Source organism: Helianthus annuus, chromosome 3, assembly GCF_002127325.2.
Source record: "Helianthus annuus cultivar XRQ/B chromosome 3, HanXRQr2.0-SUNRISE, whole genome shotgun sequence".
NCBI lineage: Eukaryota > Viridiplantae > Streptophyta > Magnoliopsida > Asterales > Asteraceae > Helianthus > Helianthus annuus.
In genome coordinates this window covers 21,191,379-21,212,398 of record NC_035435.2, presented here as the reverse complement: position 1 = coordinate 21,212,398, position 21,020 = coordinate 21,191,379, and the positions used below count along the sequence as shown (strand labels likewise).

The following is a 21,020-nucleotide window of genomic DNA, read 5'->3' as shown; positions in this document are numbered from 1 at the left end:
TCAACCTAAACGTGGCCACGGAATCGATCTTCTCATCAATTTCTGGTAATGGAAAACAATCTTTGGGGCATGCATCATTTAGATCAGTGAAGTCGATGCACATTCGCCATGAATTATCCTTTTTTCGCACCATGACTGGATTCGACACCCATGTTTGGTACCGGACTTCCCGAATGATCCCGGCGTCCAGGAGACTCTTTACATCTTTTGCGATTGCCTTGGCTCGGTCCGGTGCCATGTGCCTTTTTCTCTGTGCTATCGGCTTTATTGACTCTTTTACGTTCAGGTGGTGCTGTGCCATGGACCTGGAGACTCCCTGCATGTCGGAGTGCTTCCAGGCGAAAACATCGATTGAGTTACTCAGTAATTCCCACAAGAGTTTCTTTGTTCGTTTCAGGAGCTGTGCACCAATGGCTACTTGTTGTTCGGGATACTCTGGGTTGATTGCCCAAAGCTCCGTGGGTACTTCAGATTTTTTGGAACTCGTCTCTGCTGCGTGTCTTACCTCAGCTACGAATGAATTTGATTCTGAAAGTATAGTGGCGACACCTGCTTCGGTGGGGAATTTAATGGCACCGTGTATCGTAGAGCTGATTGCTCCGAGGGCTCGTAACCCGGGTCGCCCAAGTATTATGTTGTGCGAGGAGTGGGTCCGAACGACCAAAAAGGTTAACTGTACGGTTCTGCTCTTGTCACCATCTTTGAATGTGGTCGGAAGAGTAATCTGTCCTATCGGACGAACTACCTCTCCCGAAAAACTTATCAGAGGGGTAGACACTTCGATCAACTTCTTTTTTGTTTGGGGATTCAGCTGTTGGAAGCATTGTAAATACATTATCTCGAAGGCACTTCCTCCATCCACATAAATCCGTCGGACCAAGTGTCCTGCAACTACAGCTGATATTGTGATTGGTCCGTCTCGTGCGTCTTCTGGATCAACTGGAGGGAAATACGTATCCATGCTGCCATATGCTGGTTCGACCGTTTTACCCCCCTTGGCTCAGCAGACCGAATCATATTGATTCCGGCCTCGGTGTTCGGGTTATCGTTTGCTATCGCGGGCTTCTTCCCATCCTTTACCTCTTTTACAAGATGAGAAAGTTTACCGGACCGTACGGCTTTTTCAATCTCTTGTTTTAGTGCCCAACATTCATCAGTTGTATGCCCTTGTCTCAGTGATACTCGCAATACTTCTTGGAGTGCTTATCCGAAGTGGGTCGCTGTTTTGATGGTGTAGGAAACCGAGTAGTTTCCGTACTGAGGATTTCGCTCGGTGATTTTGTTAGTTCAGAGAAAGTGTTGAATCGCACGTTTCCAGTCCGGAAGCTGCTTCGATCGGATTTTTGGTATGGACCGCGACTTCTGTTCCAATTGTTGTTTCTATCTTTTGGTGGCGATGCGTTCCGTCTCCATGACGTGGTTCGAGCTTTGGAATTTCTAGCGGTTGTTTCGTTCGGCTGACCACAGGCACTCTTCCCTCGGACAAAAGCTCGAGCTCGCTCCATGAGTATCTCCATGGTTTTTGGGAGATCTTCGTGGAGCTTTTCCACCAACTGATTATTCCGTACCCCGTGGCAAAATCCGGAGACCCGGAGCTGGTCGACTGCTCCGCTTATCTGCATGCTCTCTCGGTTGAAGCGATCTATAAAATCTTCTACGGACTCTCCGTCGCGGCACTTTATGTGGTGTACCTCAGTAATGTCTTTCTTGCAACGACGCTGCTGGCAGAAGTTTTGCAAGAATATACGCCGGAAATCTTCAAAATGATCAATCGACCCTTCTGGCAACCCATCGAACCATACTCTGGCTGATCCGGTGAGAGTTTGAGCGAACATGTGACACCAGGCCGGCATGGGCCATTGTTCGACCTTAGCTGCTCCGGCAAATGCGAACATGTGGTCGTCCGGATCGGACGTACCGTCATAAAATTTCAAAGTGGGGGGCATCTTCAACTTGGCTGGGAGTGGGGCATTAACAATCCGCATCGTGAATTTTGACTGAGAAGTCATAGATGTGGGATGATACGGCATAATCAGCTCATGATCCTGAGGGTTTAAACCCATAGATCCCTGGCGAAACAGGTCGTTAAGACCGTTATTCATTGGAGCGTTTGTAAACGAGGAGAATTGTGCAACGCATGTTATGGGAGTAGGGTTTGCAGAACTTACCATAGATCCAGAGGTGAGAGCGCCGATAGAAACGGGGTTGCTCCCTGGATATACGCTGCTGAACAAATTTGTGCGGAGACTCTGCAACATTTCTTCTCGCTACTGCTGTTGTTGTAATTGTCGTAATAAATCGGCGTTCCGTAATAGGAAGGCATTGTCGAAAGCTGGTAGCGGTGTTACGACTGGAGCGGTAACCGAGAGTGTTGTGACAGAGCTCGCGATTACGGAACTTGCAACTGGAGGTGCCGATGCTGAACCAGCTGAGGCCGCTGCAGCAACTGTTGTTGGAGCAGTTGTGGAGGAGACATTTCCTTCCCAGATGTCGTTGAACGACGGGAAGGTATTTGTAGGATCGGCTGTTGTGGATTCCATGACTTGGAAGAAACAGGTTTAGCAAAATGACTTGAGTGAATTCGAGGGGATGGCGCCACTGAAGACTCAAAAGCCAGTCAGTCCGACCTGGCTAGAGTTATGACTTCAGATGACCAAGCAATGAACCTGCAAGATCACAAGGAAAAAAGCACACCGTTAGCCTCGTCACAGGGAGGGGGTCTCTCTGTGACCAGGCTCGGGCGTGAGAATAAGTATTTGTGAGGAGAAAGTAGGTCAGGGAGAGAGAGAGATGAGAGTTTAGAGAGAGAAAGTAGCAGTTACCCGTTTTGGTGGTTTAAGTATGGTATTTATAGTCTTTGGGTGTGCTGACGTGGAAAGTTAGTTAGGGTCGGACCAGTCATTGTCATGGCGGTTATGCTCGTGGGGCCCAGTTTGTTATGGTGTAACACTATATTCGTCTGCTCTGTTTGTGGCTAGGGATCGGTCCGACCTCGAGTACTATGACTCGACTCTATGTCTGACGTCGATTCGGTCCGACCAAGGACGTATCCTCATCACTATGCATGCATCATACCAAGGCATCAGTAAAAACTCACCTGTACACTGGACGACAGAAACTCGCCGAAGTGTGCCGGGAAGAACGGAAAATCATAGCGCCTTTGGAAACCGGAGCTCTGATCTAGTCTAATTTGGGAAGGAAGAGGAGTTCAGTGAAGAATTGTTGTTGCGTTTGCAGAGATTAGAGATTGAGAAGATAAACCCTACATCTAAAAAGGTATAACCGTCCTAGAAGAATGTGGCCACCCCCAAATACTTTTAACCGTCCTAAAATAATGGGCCGCCCCAAATAATTTTTTTAGTAACCCGGTTTGTTTTAGACTGGCCCAAATAAACCTTATTGATCCACTTTTTTATACAATAAAATTTTGTAGGGGTTTTTTGACCCAGTGTTTTTCTAAACCGCTCCAAAATATTATTTGAACCGTCCCACAAACCCATTTTTATACTAGTAATTAAACTTATAGTTGTGTTATGGTTGCTATGTAATCTTATGTATTCATAGCATATAGCCATAGAGTCCATGTAGTACTAGGATCGACATCTATTTTATTTTTGTTGTTTTATTTTAGTATTGATGATAATAAGTATGCTGGTTGTGGATCTTGATGTTTCTATGTAATTTGGATATTTAACGTTAATGATGATAATATTGTGTGTAAATCTCATCTATTTTTTTTCTTATGCTTTTGTCTACCAATAATTTCATAACCGGAATCGTTACTAAAATGGTTGGATTACTAGTTTACTAGTCAAACCGACCAAACGGTTTAGAAAACATGATATACATTATAAATTGTAATAATTGTAATATATTTATGTAACTAATCTAAAGAAAGATATGAAAAGATATTATCCTGTTGTGTGGAATTATATATTGTATAAAATATAAAAGCTTAAATAAGCAAAAACTAAAGTATGATGTATTAAATAAGACCCTTAAATACATCATACTTTAGTTTTTCACTCTCAAGTTAACGCTAGTAAAGTTGCTAATCAAATCCCGGGTCTTAACATCAGGGGTAGATGGATCGAGGAGCCATCAAAAGTTAAAAGAGAAGTCTTGAAGTTCTTTAGAGATAGATTTAAGGAAGTGGCCAGGGAGAGACCGGTGCTGGAATGTAGTAATTTCAAAATGTTGAAGGATTCAGACAAAGAGTTTCTCATTGAGCCCTTCACGGTTAACGAGATAAAGGAAACGGTGAACGACTGTGGTGATGACAAAGCTCCTGGCCCGGATGGGTTGAACATGAGATTCATTAAGAAATTTTGGGGGCTGTTTGAATTGGATTTTGTAAATGTGTTGAATGAGTTTTTCGAGAAAGGGAGCATTAGTATAGGTTGTGGGTCTTCTTTTATTACTCTTGTCCCAAAGGATAAGGACCCGGTGGAGCTAAATAATTACAGGCTGATTAATTTGATTGGCATTATAAGCAAGGTTATCTCGAAGGTTCTAGCGAATCGTATGAAAAAGGTCATTGGGACGGTGATTTCGGATTCGCAGTCTGCTTTTGTTAAAGGTAATTTTATTCTTGATGGCCCTCTTATTATTAATGAAATTACGAACTGGGGAAAAAATAAAAAAAAAAGCGTTTTTTCTAAAGATCGATTTCGAAAAAGCGTATGACAATGTTAACTGGAATTTCTTGATAGCCACGATGAGTCAGATGGGTTTTCTGAATAAATGGTGTATGTGGATCAGAGGTATTCTTGAATCTGCTCGATCGTCCATCTTAGTCAACGGATCCCCAACTTTTGAGTTTCAATGCTCTAAGGGGTTACGTCAAGGTGACCCTATTTCACCTTTTCTCTTCATCATTGTGGAGGTCCTATCGTGTATGATTGAAAAGGCTAGAAGTGAAGAAGAGTTCTCAGGTATTTATATCCCCAACGGGCCTTGTGTGTCCCATTTGTTTTATGCAGATGATGCGGTCATTCTTGGGGAGTGGTCTTCGTCGAATATTAGGAATGTGGTTCGCATTCTTCGGGTTTTCAATATTTTCTCGGGTCTTAAAATAAATTTGGATAAATGTAATATTTTCGGGATTGGGGTGCAACCGGCTGAATTGAACTCGATGGCATCTACGGTGGGTTGTCTAGCAAGTAGTCTTCCGTTCAAATATCTTGGCCTTATGGTGGGAGCGAACATGAATCGGATCAGCAATTGGAAGTCAGTGTATGATGTCTTTGACGCCCGTCTTGCTAAGTGGAAGGCAAAACTTCTTTCGATTGGAGGTAGAATTACGCTGATAAAAGCGATATTGCAGAGTATTCCGAATTATTATTTCTCCTTATACAAAGTGCTGGTGCAAGTGGTTAAAGATCTAGAAGCTAAAATAAGGAATTTTCTTTGGGGTGGCGATGATTCGGTTAAGAAACTTCATTGGGTGGCTCGGGATAGGGTGACGCTTCCAAAAAAATATGGAGGCCTCGGGTTAAGCAAATTAAAAAACACTAGTATTGCGTTGTTGTCCAAATGGGGATGGAGATTCTTGGTGGACAAAAACAGGCTGTGGTCTCAAACTATTGAAGCGTTACATAAGGTAAGGAACAAAGATGATTTTTTGCCATGTAAAAAGTCTCTTTCGGGGGTGTGGTATAATATCGTTCAGGTTTTGAACAATACTAAGGTAGACGGAACGCCTTTGAGAAGTTTTTTCAAGGCTTCAGTGGGGAACGGAAGAAATACGGCTTTTTGGTTGGACCCGTGGATCAGCAATAGGCCGCTCAAGGATTTGTACCCGAGACTTTTTCTGCTCAAAATGGAAAAAGGATGCAGAGTTAATTCTTGTTTCAGCGAGAATAATCAATTGATATGGAGATGGAAAAGACTGATAACATCAGAAGATGAGGTAAATGAGCTTGTTAACTTGTGTTCGATGTTGGTTACAGTGTCCTTGAATCAGAAGCAAGACAGCTGGTTATGGAACGGTGCTGAGGATCGGGAGTTCAGCGTCAATGCCGTCAAGAAACTCCTTGACTCTGTTAGGATCAGACCGGATATCTATGTCCCGGAAGAATGTAACTGGATTCCGAAAAAATGCTCTATTTTTATATGGAAGGCTGAGATGGGTAGAATTGCGACCATGGACAAATTAAGAATAAGGAACATTGGTGGAGGCGATGCGGGCTGTTCCTTGTGCGGAGAGGTTGATGAAAGTATTGAGCACATATTCACCAACTGTTCTTATGCATTAATGTTATGGGCTTTCCTTAGTAGTTGGTGTAAATGCCAGAATCTTTTGGTCTTCTCATTCAGGGATTTAATCGAAGCTCACAATCATGTGGGGCTGATCGGTCGGAAAAAAGAAGTTGTTAAAGGCCTTATTAGGATAGGCTGCTGGTGTTTATGGAGAATGAGGAATGATGTGAAGTTCAATAACAAATCGGCTAATTTAGAGGCCATTACGAGGGAGGTAAAGAAGTTAGGTTTTTTGTGGTATAATTCGAGATCCAAAAGAGAGTCTATACCGTGGTCCGAATGGTGTAAATTTGTAATGTTTGTTGTTTGGGGCTGCCTCGGTTTGAGGTAGCGGTTTGTTTCTAATGAAGTTTACCTTTCAAAAAAAAAATCACTATTTTTTTTGAACGGCAAGAGAGAAGGGATATTGTACAATAAAAAAACGCACAAATTGTATGCAACAAGATAATTCTTATATTTCAAGGACCAATGGGCTCAAAATTTGATAGTGGTATTTTTGTAATTCTTAATTTCAAACAATTGAAAAAAAAATATAGAGAAAGGGTATAAAATCTCAAGTTTAAACAATTGAAGAAACAAATAAAGAAAGGGTATACTGGTCTTTTCCCACTTGAACACATTCTCTCTAATTTCAAATGGCTATAACTTTTTTATACGTTAATATATTTTTAAGAAAAATTACACCATATTAACGAACATTTCATCCTTTATAAGTTGAGCAACCTTTTGCTATAGTTTTCTTAAAAGAAATTACAGGATTTTGAATACCATTAGTCCATTACGTGATTAAGTGATTTTGAATACCCAACACATGACTACGTGATTATGAATACCTATTACGTGATTATGTGATTTCATTATAGTATGTGAAACCCCACTAAGCGATTATGTAATTACCTAACAATAGTTGACTATGTATTATTATGTGAATCCGTGATTTTGAATACCCATTTTGTGATTACGTGATTTCTATAGTATTTTATGTGAAGCCACACTGAGTAATTACGTGATTTCATTATAGTATTTTATGTGAAACCACATCGAGTGATACGTAATTACCTTAAAACAAAAACATGTGATACATAATATTTCATATGGAATACCTAATAGTTTTGGTCCAATCACGTACCAAGGGTAAAGTATATACAAAACATTAGCCAAAATCAACCTATAACAACCACATAATGTCTTATATTAGAGATTTAATCATGTAATAAAGCATAAACAATCAAGTTCTTTTATTTGAATGTGTAATCATGTAATAAGCATAATTGTAATAACATTAGTTATAACAAATCATACAGAATGTGTAATCAAGCAATGGATTTATACTAAATGTGTAATGGTTTATTTTGAATGTGTAATCACGTAATGGATATTAAAAATCACGTAGTCATGTGTTGGTTATTCACAATCAGGTAATCATGTAATGGACAAATGGGCAATTAAAATCCTATAGTTTTCGTTAAGAAAACTATACCAATAGGCTGCTCGAATTAAAGAGAATGAAATACTCGTTAATATGGTGTATTTTTTTTAAATATTAACGTATGAAAAAGTTATAGCCATTTGAAAATCAAGGAGGGAAGTTGTTCAAGTGAGAATGAACTAATTTACCCTTCAAGCCATTGACACTTGTCCTCCTCTCCTAATCGCGTATGCTTTGTACGTAAAATTGGTCTTGTACATGATCCAACCACTTAATAAAGATTAAGGAAAACTAAAATCTAGTCGATTGGTTATAAAAAATCTCTTGTGTACATATAAATTAGTTTTTCCAAACAACCCTAAATTTTTATATTAATTTTATTTAAAGAGCGAATGTTTATCTAAGAAATAAACAAGAAGAATTGATGCGTGTCAGTGTATATATGTTTTAGGTGTATATTTTAAGCCATTTTTACACTTTTTAGCCAAGTTTTAAATTTATAAACACGATATTTACTAACACTAAACACACATATGGGCAAGTGCACCCATCGTGAACGTAGTATAGTGTTGGTAAGATACCGAGGTCGTCCAAGGACACAAGAGCTTTTAGTACCGGTTTATCCTCAACGTCTAATCAAATCAAAATGTTAGAAAAAGGTTTTTAACTAGGAAAATAAAACTAACTAAAATGCTGAAAAGTAAAATTAAAATAAAAAACAGATAGGCAAGATGAATCACTTGGATCCGACTCGTCTGTAGTGTAACCTTTGATTATTTTCGCACTTTTGCACTTGTTTAAAAGATTATCTTAGTAATTGTAGTAGGCCCCTCTTTTGAAGGTGACGTTACCCTCAACCCAGTAGTTTGAGTCAGCAAGGATACAATCCTAAAGGGTCGGATTATTGAAAGATAATTAATTAAGTTATTAATGCATAGTGTGGTAGGCCCCTCTTTTGAAGGCGACGTTTGTTAGTGCATTACGTCTATTGACTTCGTCTTGTATCATGTAATAGGATAGAATAGGATATTCAGTGCATGAGGTTCGAGAAACAGTTTTTCAGAACTTAAGTGTTGATTCCGCTTGAAAGTGCAAGAGGCCATTTCAAGCGAAATCAGAAAGTTCTGATTCCGCTTAAAACCCTCCTGGACCATTTCAAGCGGAATCATACTACTATATATAGTGCACTTTACATTTCATTTGGTACGACGCTTCCAGATTTGTAACGAAGTGCTGCTAAAATCTGTTCAGGTTGTAATTGATGTCATTATCAATATAAGTGACAGATTTAATAGTATCAAGCTGTTTCCACGTCCGTTTCATTGATTTCGCCTTTGAACCGGATATAAAGCTCTTCTGATCGACTCAATCGGGTCCTACAACGATCCTACAAGTGGTATCAGAGCTCAGGAAGAAGAGTTTAGCTTGATATCATTTCTATTCTGACTTCTACACCGTCTTTTTCAAATTGGACAAGATTTCACGGTCAAAATGGAATGAATTTTTCACCGAACGTACATAACAGTGTATTAACAAAGCCTTGAAAGTTTGAGATCCAAATACGGACTAAAAATGACAAAAAATGGACAAAAACCAGATTCCGCTTGAATGAACACATTTAGTTCTGCTTGAAAATGTCAACAGATTCCGCTTCAAATGACTATTTTGCTCGAAATTATTAGTTGATTCCGCTCGAGTCTGGTATTCCGCTTGGAATTTGATTCTGATTCCGCTTGTAATAGTGATTCCGCCTAAAAAATCTGTTGATTTCGCTCGAGTCTGCTACTCCGCTTGTAGAATTGATCTGATTTTGCTCCAAATTGATATCCTAGAGATTCCGCTCGAAAACAAAATACTGATTTCGCTCCAAAGTGTTAGTCAATTGATTCCGCTTGAAGTGGAGATCTGATTCCGCTCGAGTTGTCAATCTGTGATTTCGCTTGGATTTCTTATTTCGCCTGAAAAAGTGAAATTTTGTGTCGAGATCATTTCACGTCGATCGAGTGTCAGTCTGTTTCAGTTTATTTGATATTGTTTGTAGTTTGTACTGATTGTGTTTGTTTGATTATCTGTTCAGGTTTGTATCATGGCTGAAGAATTCTACAACACGTTTTTCAACGCGTTCACATCCGATTCTTCCGAAAGAACAAATGTTACACCAAAGACCATCACAAAAGCGATCAATGAGAACATCAAGCATGATAACTTTTACGGAACACACTCAAAGCCACCAACTCTGGAGAGCATTGAGGATTATACATGGTGGAAAGAACGTTTTCTCAACTGGGCGAAAGCGTATGCTCATGAAAGCTGGTTCTGTTTAGAGTTTGGATACGAACGACCAAAAGATGATAAAGGCGAAGAACTACCGTTCAAGAGATTTTCTAGAGAAGATAAATCTGAATTTGCCACCGAACAGAGAATGATTGCGTTGATCCAGTCGGCAATTAGGAATGATATATTTGCACTGCTTAATCATGACGGGTCATCGAAATCGGTTTGGGAAGCTTTACGTGTTAAAGCTGAGGGTGGTAAACAGATAAAAAAAGAACAAAATTGCTTTACTTAAAAAAGAATTTGATCTGTTTGATAGTTTAAAAGGAGAGTCGGTGAGGCAAATGATAGAAAGATTTTGTCATCTTAAAATTGAACTTGAGAGATTTGAGATAATGAAAACAAAAGAGGAACTTATAGACAAAGTGATTGAAGCGTTACCACGAGCTAATCAGTGGCAAACGTTTGTTTTTATTTTGAAAAATGATGCCTTATATGACACAATTTCTCTTGATGCATTGTTTGAAAAGATTGAGAGTCATGATCTGGAACTACAAAAGCAAAGTAAGATGACTGGTTCTTCACATCAAGAGAATGTTGGCTTGTATTACAAAGGCAGTGTACCTTCAGAGAAAGGCGTTAGTTCACCAAAGACAGCGTTCAGTGGTGAGAAGATGAAAGAACCACAAACAACGTCAACAAGTCATCATTCTGGATACCATTCATCTTCAAAGTCAAATTCTGATGAAGCTGAGGAGATTTTGTGCAACATTGCTCTCAAACTGAAGAATTCTCCGTCGATGAGCATCAATGCAGCTAAGCAGCAAATGAGTTTCCTTGCATCTGTTCTGGAATCATATGAAGGTCTTGTAGCTGGCAAAATTGGAAACTCTGAGTTAACCAAAGAAGACTACGACCAGATCGATCCGGAAGAGATGGAACTCATTGACATTCGTTGGTGTTTAGCTAGTTGTATTCGCAGAGCTCAGAGATACATGGAGATTACCGGGAAACAATCTCTTGGTGGTCCGTCAACGAAGCTTGGATTCGATAAATCCAAAGTGACCTGCTTTAGATATAAGCAAAACGGTCATTTCAAGAGAGAATGTAGAAATTCTGAAGTTGCTGAATCGGAGAGACCTTTCAACGATGATTACTACCGAAAGGCGATCTACCATCGAAGCAAAGAAGAGCCAAAATTGATTGAAGATAAATCAAAATCAAAAGCTTATTTTGTAATTCAAGATGATGAAGGTTTTGATTGGAGCTCAATTTGTCCAGAAGAAGATCGTTTGGAGAATGTTCGAAAAACAGCTCATGGGAGAGCTATGACAGAGGAAAGAAAGTTTGTTTTTGTTGCTGAGATTAAAGATGAAAACAAAGACAAAGACACTGCTGAAATTCGTGAAGAAAAAGTTGAGGTCAAAGAAAAAACTTGAGAAGATATTTTGAGTGAGAAAACATACAGAGAAAGAAACGTAGTTTACAACAGAATGGATGACATGCAGGAAGAGTATGAGAGTGCTGTCAGCAACAGAAGATGGGATAAGAAGAGAGAGTGTTATTACAACAGAGAAGGAGTGTAACATACCAATTTTTATCATATAAAGTTTGGTTAAATTTATTAACCACTAGTAACTAGTAACTAGTTTATTTCTAATATAAATATTCAACCCAAATAGTTTTAAACACTATTTTATATAGTTGGTTGAAATATTTTATTTATTTATTTATTTGACCTGTATATAGCTGACCTTTCTAAATAAAATAAAAGTATATAAACTTATATTATTAGATGGGTAGATTACGGGTAAGTTGAATATTAGAAATATGAAGTACCTAGACGGGCCTATGAACCATATAATAATTAAATTATAAACATACATTGTATTTGAACCTAGTCTATTTTTAATAAAACTTGGTTCAAAATATAGATATAAATATTCTCATTCCAAAGACATATTTATTATTTTCTAGAACGTTATAGTTTAGAAATTATATGCACCAAACCAATAAAACAATTGAATTCATTATAATAAATAAAGTACTAAAATAATATTAACATATCAATCGATATGTGGATTTTAAGAAAAAGAAAATTATAATAATAATAATAATAATAGTCATACCTAACATTGAATTTCATAATATACACGTATAGAAGGGAAACTGCCATTATATTATATTATATATATATTAAAAAACAAACCTTATGAATAGTAACTTAACCCACATGGCCCACCCTCTGTTTTTGACTTCATCTTAAATACAACAAACTTCAACTCATTAAACAAAAACTCGACTTGATAAATTGGATTTCCTGTGCACCACTAAGAGTAGATACCCGAGTTCGAATCTTTGTGCCCTTTTTTTGAGAGGGTGCTTCATCTTCTTGACTGGTGGTTTTCACAAAACCATTCACACCCACTTCATCCCTACAACCCACTTCATCTCAAAACCCTAACACCAAACCCACCATCACCTCTCCACCATCACATCTGTAAAGAAGTCCAGCATAAGTCTCTTCTTCTTTTGACAGCTCCTCCTGCTACACGTGTCTCTCATCTCCTCCTTTCCCATAAACTCTGCTCACACTTTTTGCTTTGTGTATGCAACACAGGGAAGAAAGACCAAGAGAGAGCAACATATAACGGTGGAGAGAGAGAGAGGAGGGGGCGGAGAGAGGCGGCGGCGGCAGCAGCGGAGAAACGGTGGCGGCGTTGAGGTTCCTCTCGAAATCTTTTTATATCTGCTTCTAATTTTTCAGCTAAACCTAGGGTTTTTGCTGCTTCTTTGATGGTTTCATCGATCCATCTCTAGGTATCTTTAATCCCCCAATTCCTGTTGATTGTTACCTCATTCTAACATTGCAGAAACCAGAGAATTAGAGAGTGAACCGGAAGTGTGAGAGTGACGCAGCGTCGAGCCACCTGCGGAAACGACAGTGGCGGCTAGGGTTTCGTTTGCCGTTTCAGGCGACATCAGCGGAACCAGATGGTGATGGCAGTTAGGGTATTACCACAGTGATGAGGATGATGTAATTGATTCGTTGTGCTTTTCCAATTATCAAGGTAAAACCCGTCTAACCCACCCCACCAATCTCATCAGTAGTTGCTGGTATTATTATTGTTGTTGTTTTAGTTTACTTTATTACACTTTCATGCGGTGATGATCTGTAAATGGTTGTTTCTTGCTTAATAATTTCTTTGTGAGATGGTGGTTGTTTGTTTGGTTGGGCTGTTAGCTGGCTGCTGGCTTTAGTCTTAAACTTTTGTTGGTCCTATACATATTTGCCCCTGATTTCAAACTGTTGTGTGGTTTTTTGTTGTGTAATATGGTTATTGTAGTATCTGTTGAGGATAAATATCGATTTCGTTTTGTTTTGTTTTGATTTATCCAAATTAGAGTAGCATTCATGTATAATAATATAGCAATCAGACATTAGTAATGGCAACATTGGTTTGGATGGACAGTTGTGGCATAACATCTTGGTTTAACCTGTTAAAGTTAATTATTCTTGTTGAGTGTTTGTAATATTTAGTTTATTGAATACAAGAAGTTACGCTGTTAAGTTTCGTTTTTAAGATTGGTTATTAAAGCTTATCATGCTTTTTAAAAGAAGCAAAAATAATCAACAAAACTTAAAACGGGAGAAGGATTAACATTATCTAGGTAGATGCTTTCATTTAGGATTAATTGGGAACTCAAGTCACAGAGCGGATCAAGTAAAAATATTTGGCCAAAAAGTGTAGCGTTGACCTATAAAGCCTTAATAACACGCACTGCAATTTAATTGTTTAAAGCCTTAAAATTAAGACAAAAAGTGTTGTGTCCACACTCCACCTATAAAGCCTTAAAACTACTTGGCCTTTAAAAAAATTTATAAAGCCTCGGTATGTTAATATGTACGGGTCGAAGAATACTTTTATAGTAAACCTACTTTTTGTAAAAGGGTTCAATCAACGTTAAGCCTTAGAAGGGTTGCTAAAAATTTGCAAACGCTACTCTTATTAACTAAGGTCATGATAGGATGGTACATACAGTTAGTTCAGATCTACTAAGAAGCAAAAAGATTTTAATTTCTCAAATAGCATTTCATACTTATTTTTATTTGCTGCATACATACCCAATACTTATTGATTAAACTGAAGTTTCTGAATCCGTCACCGGTAAAATTAGTTTTTAAAAGTATTGATGATGATCTTCGATCAGTTTTTTGACATTTATATGACTAATTATAGTTGACATGGACATGGACATGGGGAGCAGGACATATTGATATAGATGGAACAGAGTATCGATTAACCAGCTTCATTGGCACACAACTACCAAGCATACCGTCAATGGCAGAAGGTATCATAGTGCAACCTTTTGTGGCTGACGGTACAAGTGATGATTTCTTGATGCAGAAGGTCCACGTGCTAATTTCTGTATTCGTTTAGCGTTGCCATTGTAGTCGATCTTTGTCGGTAGTGATCTTACTGAAATCTTTATCGGTAATCATGTTCCTGGTAATCATGTTCCTGGCAAATAGCTCTATTTAACTACTATTGGTGAATCGTGTTAGTAATTATATTCATGAAGCGCGGCGCAACGCGCGCGCCGGAAACTACCTAGTTTGGTGAATAGCAAAAGAATCAAAAATAATAATATAATATTTTGTTCATACGTGTCTAGTTTGCAAAGAAGAATCAAAACTATTAATTTAAAATTTATTAAATATGTGTATGTGTCAAGAATTAGTATACGTGTAACAATTCCAATAAAAAGAAATCTCATAAAACTTACTCTTAACATTCATGGAAAGTAGTATAAATAGCAAGCAGGGTAGACATTGAGAAGTCGCTCAATTTCTTGCTCTTACTCTCAAACGCCCCTCTCTTTCTCTAAATTCAAAATTTTCTCTCTTTTATATTACACTGATAATAATAAAAGCCTTGCCCCGTTTTAAGTATTGTAACCCCTGATCACCGCTACCCTTTTTCCGATTGATCTGAGCCTCGTCAGGGCTCTACCCGACTAAGTTGTTGGGATTCTATCTCGGAACTTCGGGACAAGGTTGAATTAGGATATTATACTTAACACGAGTGCATTATATATTTTTAATAAAGTTATACCCAAAATTTATACCAGGAGTCCTTCTAGTTGAATCCTAAAGTTACACAGTGGGTCCATTCCTTTTTCCCACCATTTTATTCTCCTTTTGTAAGTTACCCAAAACTATTATTTATTATTTCTATTTTGTAAACAAACTTTCATCAAAAGTCATGCCTATTATTTTATTTACCCAATAGGGAACCATAGTTGAAACACCCAAGTAATCCTGCACAACTCCTAAAATTTTCATAACAATCAGAATCAGGATTAGGGCCCCTAAAACTCAGAGGGGGCAATTCCCATTCGATATTATCTTCAAACCTCGTTGTCAAAATTAAAATTTATTATTCTGTCAACTCAGCAAAGCTACCCCGAAACGTGTTCACCCTACCCTACTTTTGTTACCCGTCGCGCCACGCGACAGGACCATGTTTCCCTGTCGCGACACGCGAGGGAGACCAAATTTCAGATATAAATAGGGGGCAGTGGCACTTGAATTTTGGTGTTACTTCGACGTTAAAACTCGAATTATACACTGAGTTATAGCAGAAATCGTTCACACACCCACTAATATCGAATCACTGCCGCGGAACAGGGTAATTACTCGATTTTTACGATTCATTTTCCGGGATCAATATATCCAAAGAATGTCTAAGTGCCGCCCACATTGGGTTATACTTTGTCGTTTGTCGATAATTCGATAAATGAGTTGAAGTATTATACTTTGTCGTTTGTCGTTAATTCGATAAATGAGTTGAAGTATCGCACTTTGTCGTTCGTTGTGAGAATTTGATCTCGTGAGTTATCGTAAAAGCTGTATTGATCATTAACCCGGTTTTGTGTGCATCATTTCCTAAATTAGGATTATTAGTCTTAATACACTTACAATCAAAGTAGATGCTAATTCTCAGAAGAATCTGAACCATGAAGCTTGTTAATTCAAATACTGCATGCTTATATTGTGAGTTATTCTTCTTTTATAAACTTTTCTCACCATTTGTGAGCTGTTAACTGTTTACAATACTCCAAATTATTTTCAGAATTATAACTTACAGTGATTAAGTTTATGTAATCACCAAATTACAGCCGGTATGTGGGGTATTGTATACATTACTTGATAATCTTCACCATTGGGGCAGCCATTGGGTGATATGACCATAATCACAGACACCATTGGACAGGTGGGCCAATGGGTCGAGTGGTAAAGTACTGTGGGTAGTTGGTTGATATCAGAAACATTGTAAAAGATCTTAACACTGTGAATTATAACAAATGTGTCATTTTCCAGTAACTAGAATAATTCACTCAGTATTTCCCGCTGACAAAACCTTTTTAAAACGCGTTTCAGGTAATTACAGTAGATTGGAGTAAGGATTGGATCCGACACTGAAGGACTTCAAGAAGTGGCTTATTTTATTAATTAAATCAACTTAAGAAATATTGTTTTCATTAAAAGCTACCTTTGTAAAACTTGGAATTTATTCCATCCATTTAAATAAAATCCGGTGTTTCTAAACTCTGATATTTTTCCTAACTCACGGTCCTGATGAAATTTCCGCTGCAATGTTTTTTTTTTAAAAATAATCACCGGTACCACTGGACTGCTCACGGCACCGATTCCGGCTAGATGGGGTCGGGGGTCGTGACAGTAAAGGTGGTATCAGAGCTAAGCCACTGCTTTAAGCCTATAAGTGTTGTGATAACAATACTTAAATAAAAGAGTTAGGAAATTGTTATTAACTTAACTGGTAGCACATCTGATAGCGTTTAGACTTGAACATAAGAAAAGATGCCTTAGTATAAGCTAAGCCACTTGTTTATGCAAATAGGTGTTATAATAATACCTAAGTTTAAACGGAGAATTAGAAACTTAATATTATAGCACTCTGAATGATATTTAGACTCGAACTTAAGAATTTTGTCTTAATATAAATTTCAAGATAAAATTTCTTATATAAGTATAAATAAGTATAATTGGTATTCCATAAGAATAACGACTAGCAGGCAATAGCATTTAATTGCCATTTATTCTTGTTTATTGGTATTATTTGGTCTAGAATAAGATATATTATGGGAATACAAATTTCCTTAATTCTGGATAAAAGCCCTAATAAAAGAGGCACTTTTAAAAATCTTGAAAAGATACTATTTATGGGAAATAGAAAATTTTCTCCGGCAAAACTGGGTATAGAGTAGCAAACTCTCCAGCTTGTCCGGATATACTGAGGTTACCTCTCCGGCGCAAACCGGGTAAGATGAGGTATATAAAATGTCAAACAAGTGACAAGATTTCCCTAAATAAGTATCATGACCTAATATCAGACTTGTTTTTGGAAATAAGAATCTGTTAAATACATTAACCTTATAAAAGGTATGTATATTACAACATGTGAAATATATAATATAGATATGTATATCTATAAGGAATTCAAAAGTCAATTAAGAATAAAGCACAAGCATATGTATATAGATTTCTTTATCAGGAATCTCTGGCATATATATCTTTAATTTCGATGTCAAACATTCTTTCGTTTGATCATCTACCTCGTAACTCGTGCAACAAAATAATATTGGAAACCCATTAAATTGGGACACCATCAAAAATATATAAGAATTACCAATGCGTTACCATAAATTATTAACGCCATAAATTATGAACGCAAGAAAGAAGCATGTAAAGTTGTGCTAATGCACAAGAAAACACATAAAACTTAAATTATACGTCAACAGACGTCAAAGTTTATCACACACAACTTCCAAGGCAAGACCTTTGAAAAAATATAAATTAGGCACGATAACACCAATATTAATTCCGTCGGTGAAAGTACTACTAATCAAAAAGCGGTATTTTGCCACATGATCTTACAACCGATCAAAATCTCGCTGAGGTACAATATTTCACAAACATCAGTGCATAGTCTAACCTGAGTCATAATTATTAGCACTACAAAAGAAGTCATATAGTTTTGCAAATTCCCTATTTCATTTCATTTCATTCGACATTCCTTGGTACTGTCACGTAACAACGGTTATCACACGAGATTTCAGATAAAGTTCTTATATTTCTTTCGTTGCAATTCTGACTTCTGCCTATAAATAAGTTGACTTTCATGTTTCTACTTCTTTTAATGATCATCATACCATAAAGATTTCTTTCATAGTAGCAAATATCAATTCATTTCATTTCTTGGAAAATCCACACGGTACACATGCACTGTTTGTTGTGCATGTGGTTCATTTGAGTTACGAAGACCATAGGAAGGCTCCATTCCAATTTGTTGTTTTATCAAAAGTTCAAATCTCGTTTTGCTATACTTGATCTTTGCATTGTAAACCGCATTTTACAAAGCGATAACTCTTTAATATCGAATCAATGCATTTCTTGAAAAACTCGATTTTCTTTTTGAAGGGTATACATGGTTTCTGTTGTGATCATGTCCGAACTTCCTTATTAAAACTCGTTTTATCCAAACCCAGTTAACTTCGCAATACGTACTCAATTCAAAGTCCCATATGATGGATTGAAACCATCATATTCAAAATAGTCCTAACAAGCACTTCAATTCTCTTAAACCATAATATGCTTGTTTAGTCTTCGAATTCATCAAATCATCTCTTTGATCACGATCACTTTGTGATGACATTTTCACAAAATTGAAGATTGCGCTAATCTAAGATTTAATTATTTATTTATATTGAATCCGCTTTATTGATTTATTTTATAAAAGCAATCTTAACACAATTATGTGCTAAGATAATAATCCACCATTTCATGTCCTAAATTCCGTAGTCCTTACAATCAATCGAGCCTTTCGTGATATTTCTTACCTTATCATCATTAATCGAAAAACATTGTATAAACTTAATTGATTATATATAGAAACTTACAATATAGTATTTCTGTAATTAAAATTTTTGTTAAAACCATTAAGGTAAAGAAATTATATTTTTACGTATAAAATTTTTGTTTAAAGTATATTCTCATTTAAGTTTATGCATTTATTATTGGTAATTAATATTAGTTTTATTATTAGTAATAATATATTAATAGTAATAGTGTTAATATTATTTTTCTAGATACTAGAGTTATTATCAAAGGCATGTATTGAATAGCCTAGCCTTAGTTAGGCATGGACTGGCCACCTATGCTTAAACAAGGCAGCGCTAACCAATATCCGCCATGATAATGACAAGTTAATTAAGTCATCATACTTATTTAGTAAATCTTAATTATATATTTTACTTTGTACTGTAAAGAGAAAACATATTTTCATAAAACAATACCAGAATTAGAGGGACGAATAAAACAAATAATTATGTATCACCTATATTGTGGTAATTATGCACCATAACACTCTAATAAGAAAATAACCATATAAGAATAATATAGTAGTCAGCGACTACATTGGGTTAGAAAAACATTATAATACATAAAGAATAGTCACCACAACATTTGTAACTACATTTTACAACGTTATATGATTTCAAAACAAAAATAAGTAATCACATAGAATTGACCCAGTGTTATATAAAATATTTTACAAATACTTTTACCCCTTTTATTCACAACTTTCATTTAAACGTTATAAATAATAGTGATTCTTTTACAAAATCATAATACCAAAATATTTTGTAAATATAATAACTTCACTATAGTATTTTGTAATAAATATAAGTTATTTTACATAATATAATAAAATACTATTTATTTGAAAATGGTAACTGTCACACCCCCAAAATCCACCTGCGGATAACACCCGCTTCGAGGGCGTGACTGACCAGGATCCAGCCACCAATTATACTGAGCATTTAATTAATAGTAGAAATATTTAAAATCCGAAGTAATTAACAACATTAGAGTTTAGATTCGGTAATTAGTTTAACAAAACAGCGGAAGCATAAACCAAAATAGTTTTGAAGACAGTTCATTGATCAAAACAGTTATCCCAACACACGGGTTTGACGAACACTACACTTCCCCAAGTAGCAGCTCCTGAATCATTGGTTACCTGCAAAGCATGCAGTAAGGAGTCAACAATAATGCTGAGTGAGTTCACTAGTTGTCCAGTTTTAATTACCAAAAACTTGTTTCACCGGTTAATTTATCCGTTTATACATGCCCTGGGGAGCTACCCCAAAAGTTAGCGACTAAACTGTTTTTCCAATACCGAACACTAGGTAACCGTTGCGTATCCGCAGGATGCCCCGATGTCAATGTTCTATCATCATTGACGGATTTCTGAGTCTATTAGTTCACGCCCGTCCCAAACCAGGGCACGGTGTGAGGCTGGTAAACACCTAAATAGCGCTATCAACTAATAACCCGTTCGCCTAACCCGGCGACTAATCGGTATTTGTAGTAGGGACTTGAGTGATAGAGTTTCGTTTAGTGCCGTTAGTTGCAATCCGTATAAACAGTAATTAACCAAAAGGTTTCCCAATACCCGGGAAGGAAAAGTAAGTTGTGTTCCCAATAACCAGGGAAAGTATGTAAATGGTATCCCCTTTTACCAGGGGATAGGATTGTCCAAAAGGTTTCCCAATACCAGGGAAGGAAAAGTAAGTTTTGTTCCCAATAACCAGGGAAAGTATGTAAATGGTATCCCCTTTTACCAGGGGATAGGGTTGTTGGTCTCGTGTCCCAAACCACCGGGACGCATGCTTTTAAGTTGTGAACTCACCTTGGGTTGCTCGGTAGGTTTAGGTTACTTGTCAATCACGCTGGTCACCACGTCCTAACATGGTTACCGGTATAGGTCAGGTTCGGTATACAAGTATTCACGTAAAACTTACACATAACTAACATGTATCAAGCATATAAGTAAACAGTGGGTTAATGGGCCGGCCTAAATAATTAGGCAGTCAACAGCAACACATAGTTCATTTAACAGATAGCCCAAGTTAACACAGAATGGCCCAATAACCAGAATGGACAGCCCACTCGCAACCAGCTGGTCTC

At 37.1% G+C, this 21,020-nt stretch overlaps 1 protein-coding gene across 1 annotated transcript in view; it reads left to right on the top strand.

Moving 5' to 3' along the window:
- The first annotated feature begins 2,639 nt into the window (after nt 1–2,639).
- Nucleotides 2,640–21,020, top strand: part of LOC110927588 — a 30,206-nt gene continuing 11,825 nt past the window's right edge. Inside the window, exons 1-7 of the mRNA XM_035987978.1 lie at nt 2,640–2,718; nt 4,019–4,579; nt 4,680–6,475; nt 9,768–9,842; nt 10,495–10,602; nt 12,585–12,689; nt 14,206–14,376. Of these exons, the coding sequence (XP_035843871.1) occupies nt 2,640–2,718; nt 4,019–4,579; nt 4,680–6,475; nt 9,768–9,842; nt 10,495–10,602; nt 12,585–12,689; nt 14,206–14,376 (2,895 nt within the window). The remainder of the gene's footprint in view (nt 2,719–4,018; nt 4,580–4,679; nt 6,476–9,767; nt 9,843–10,494; nt 10,603–12,584; nt 12,690–14,205; nt 14,377–21,020) is intronic.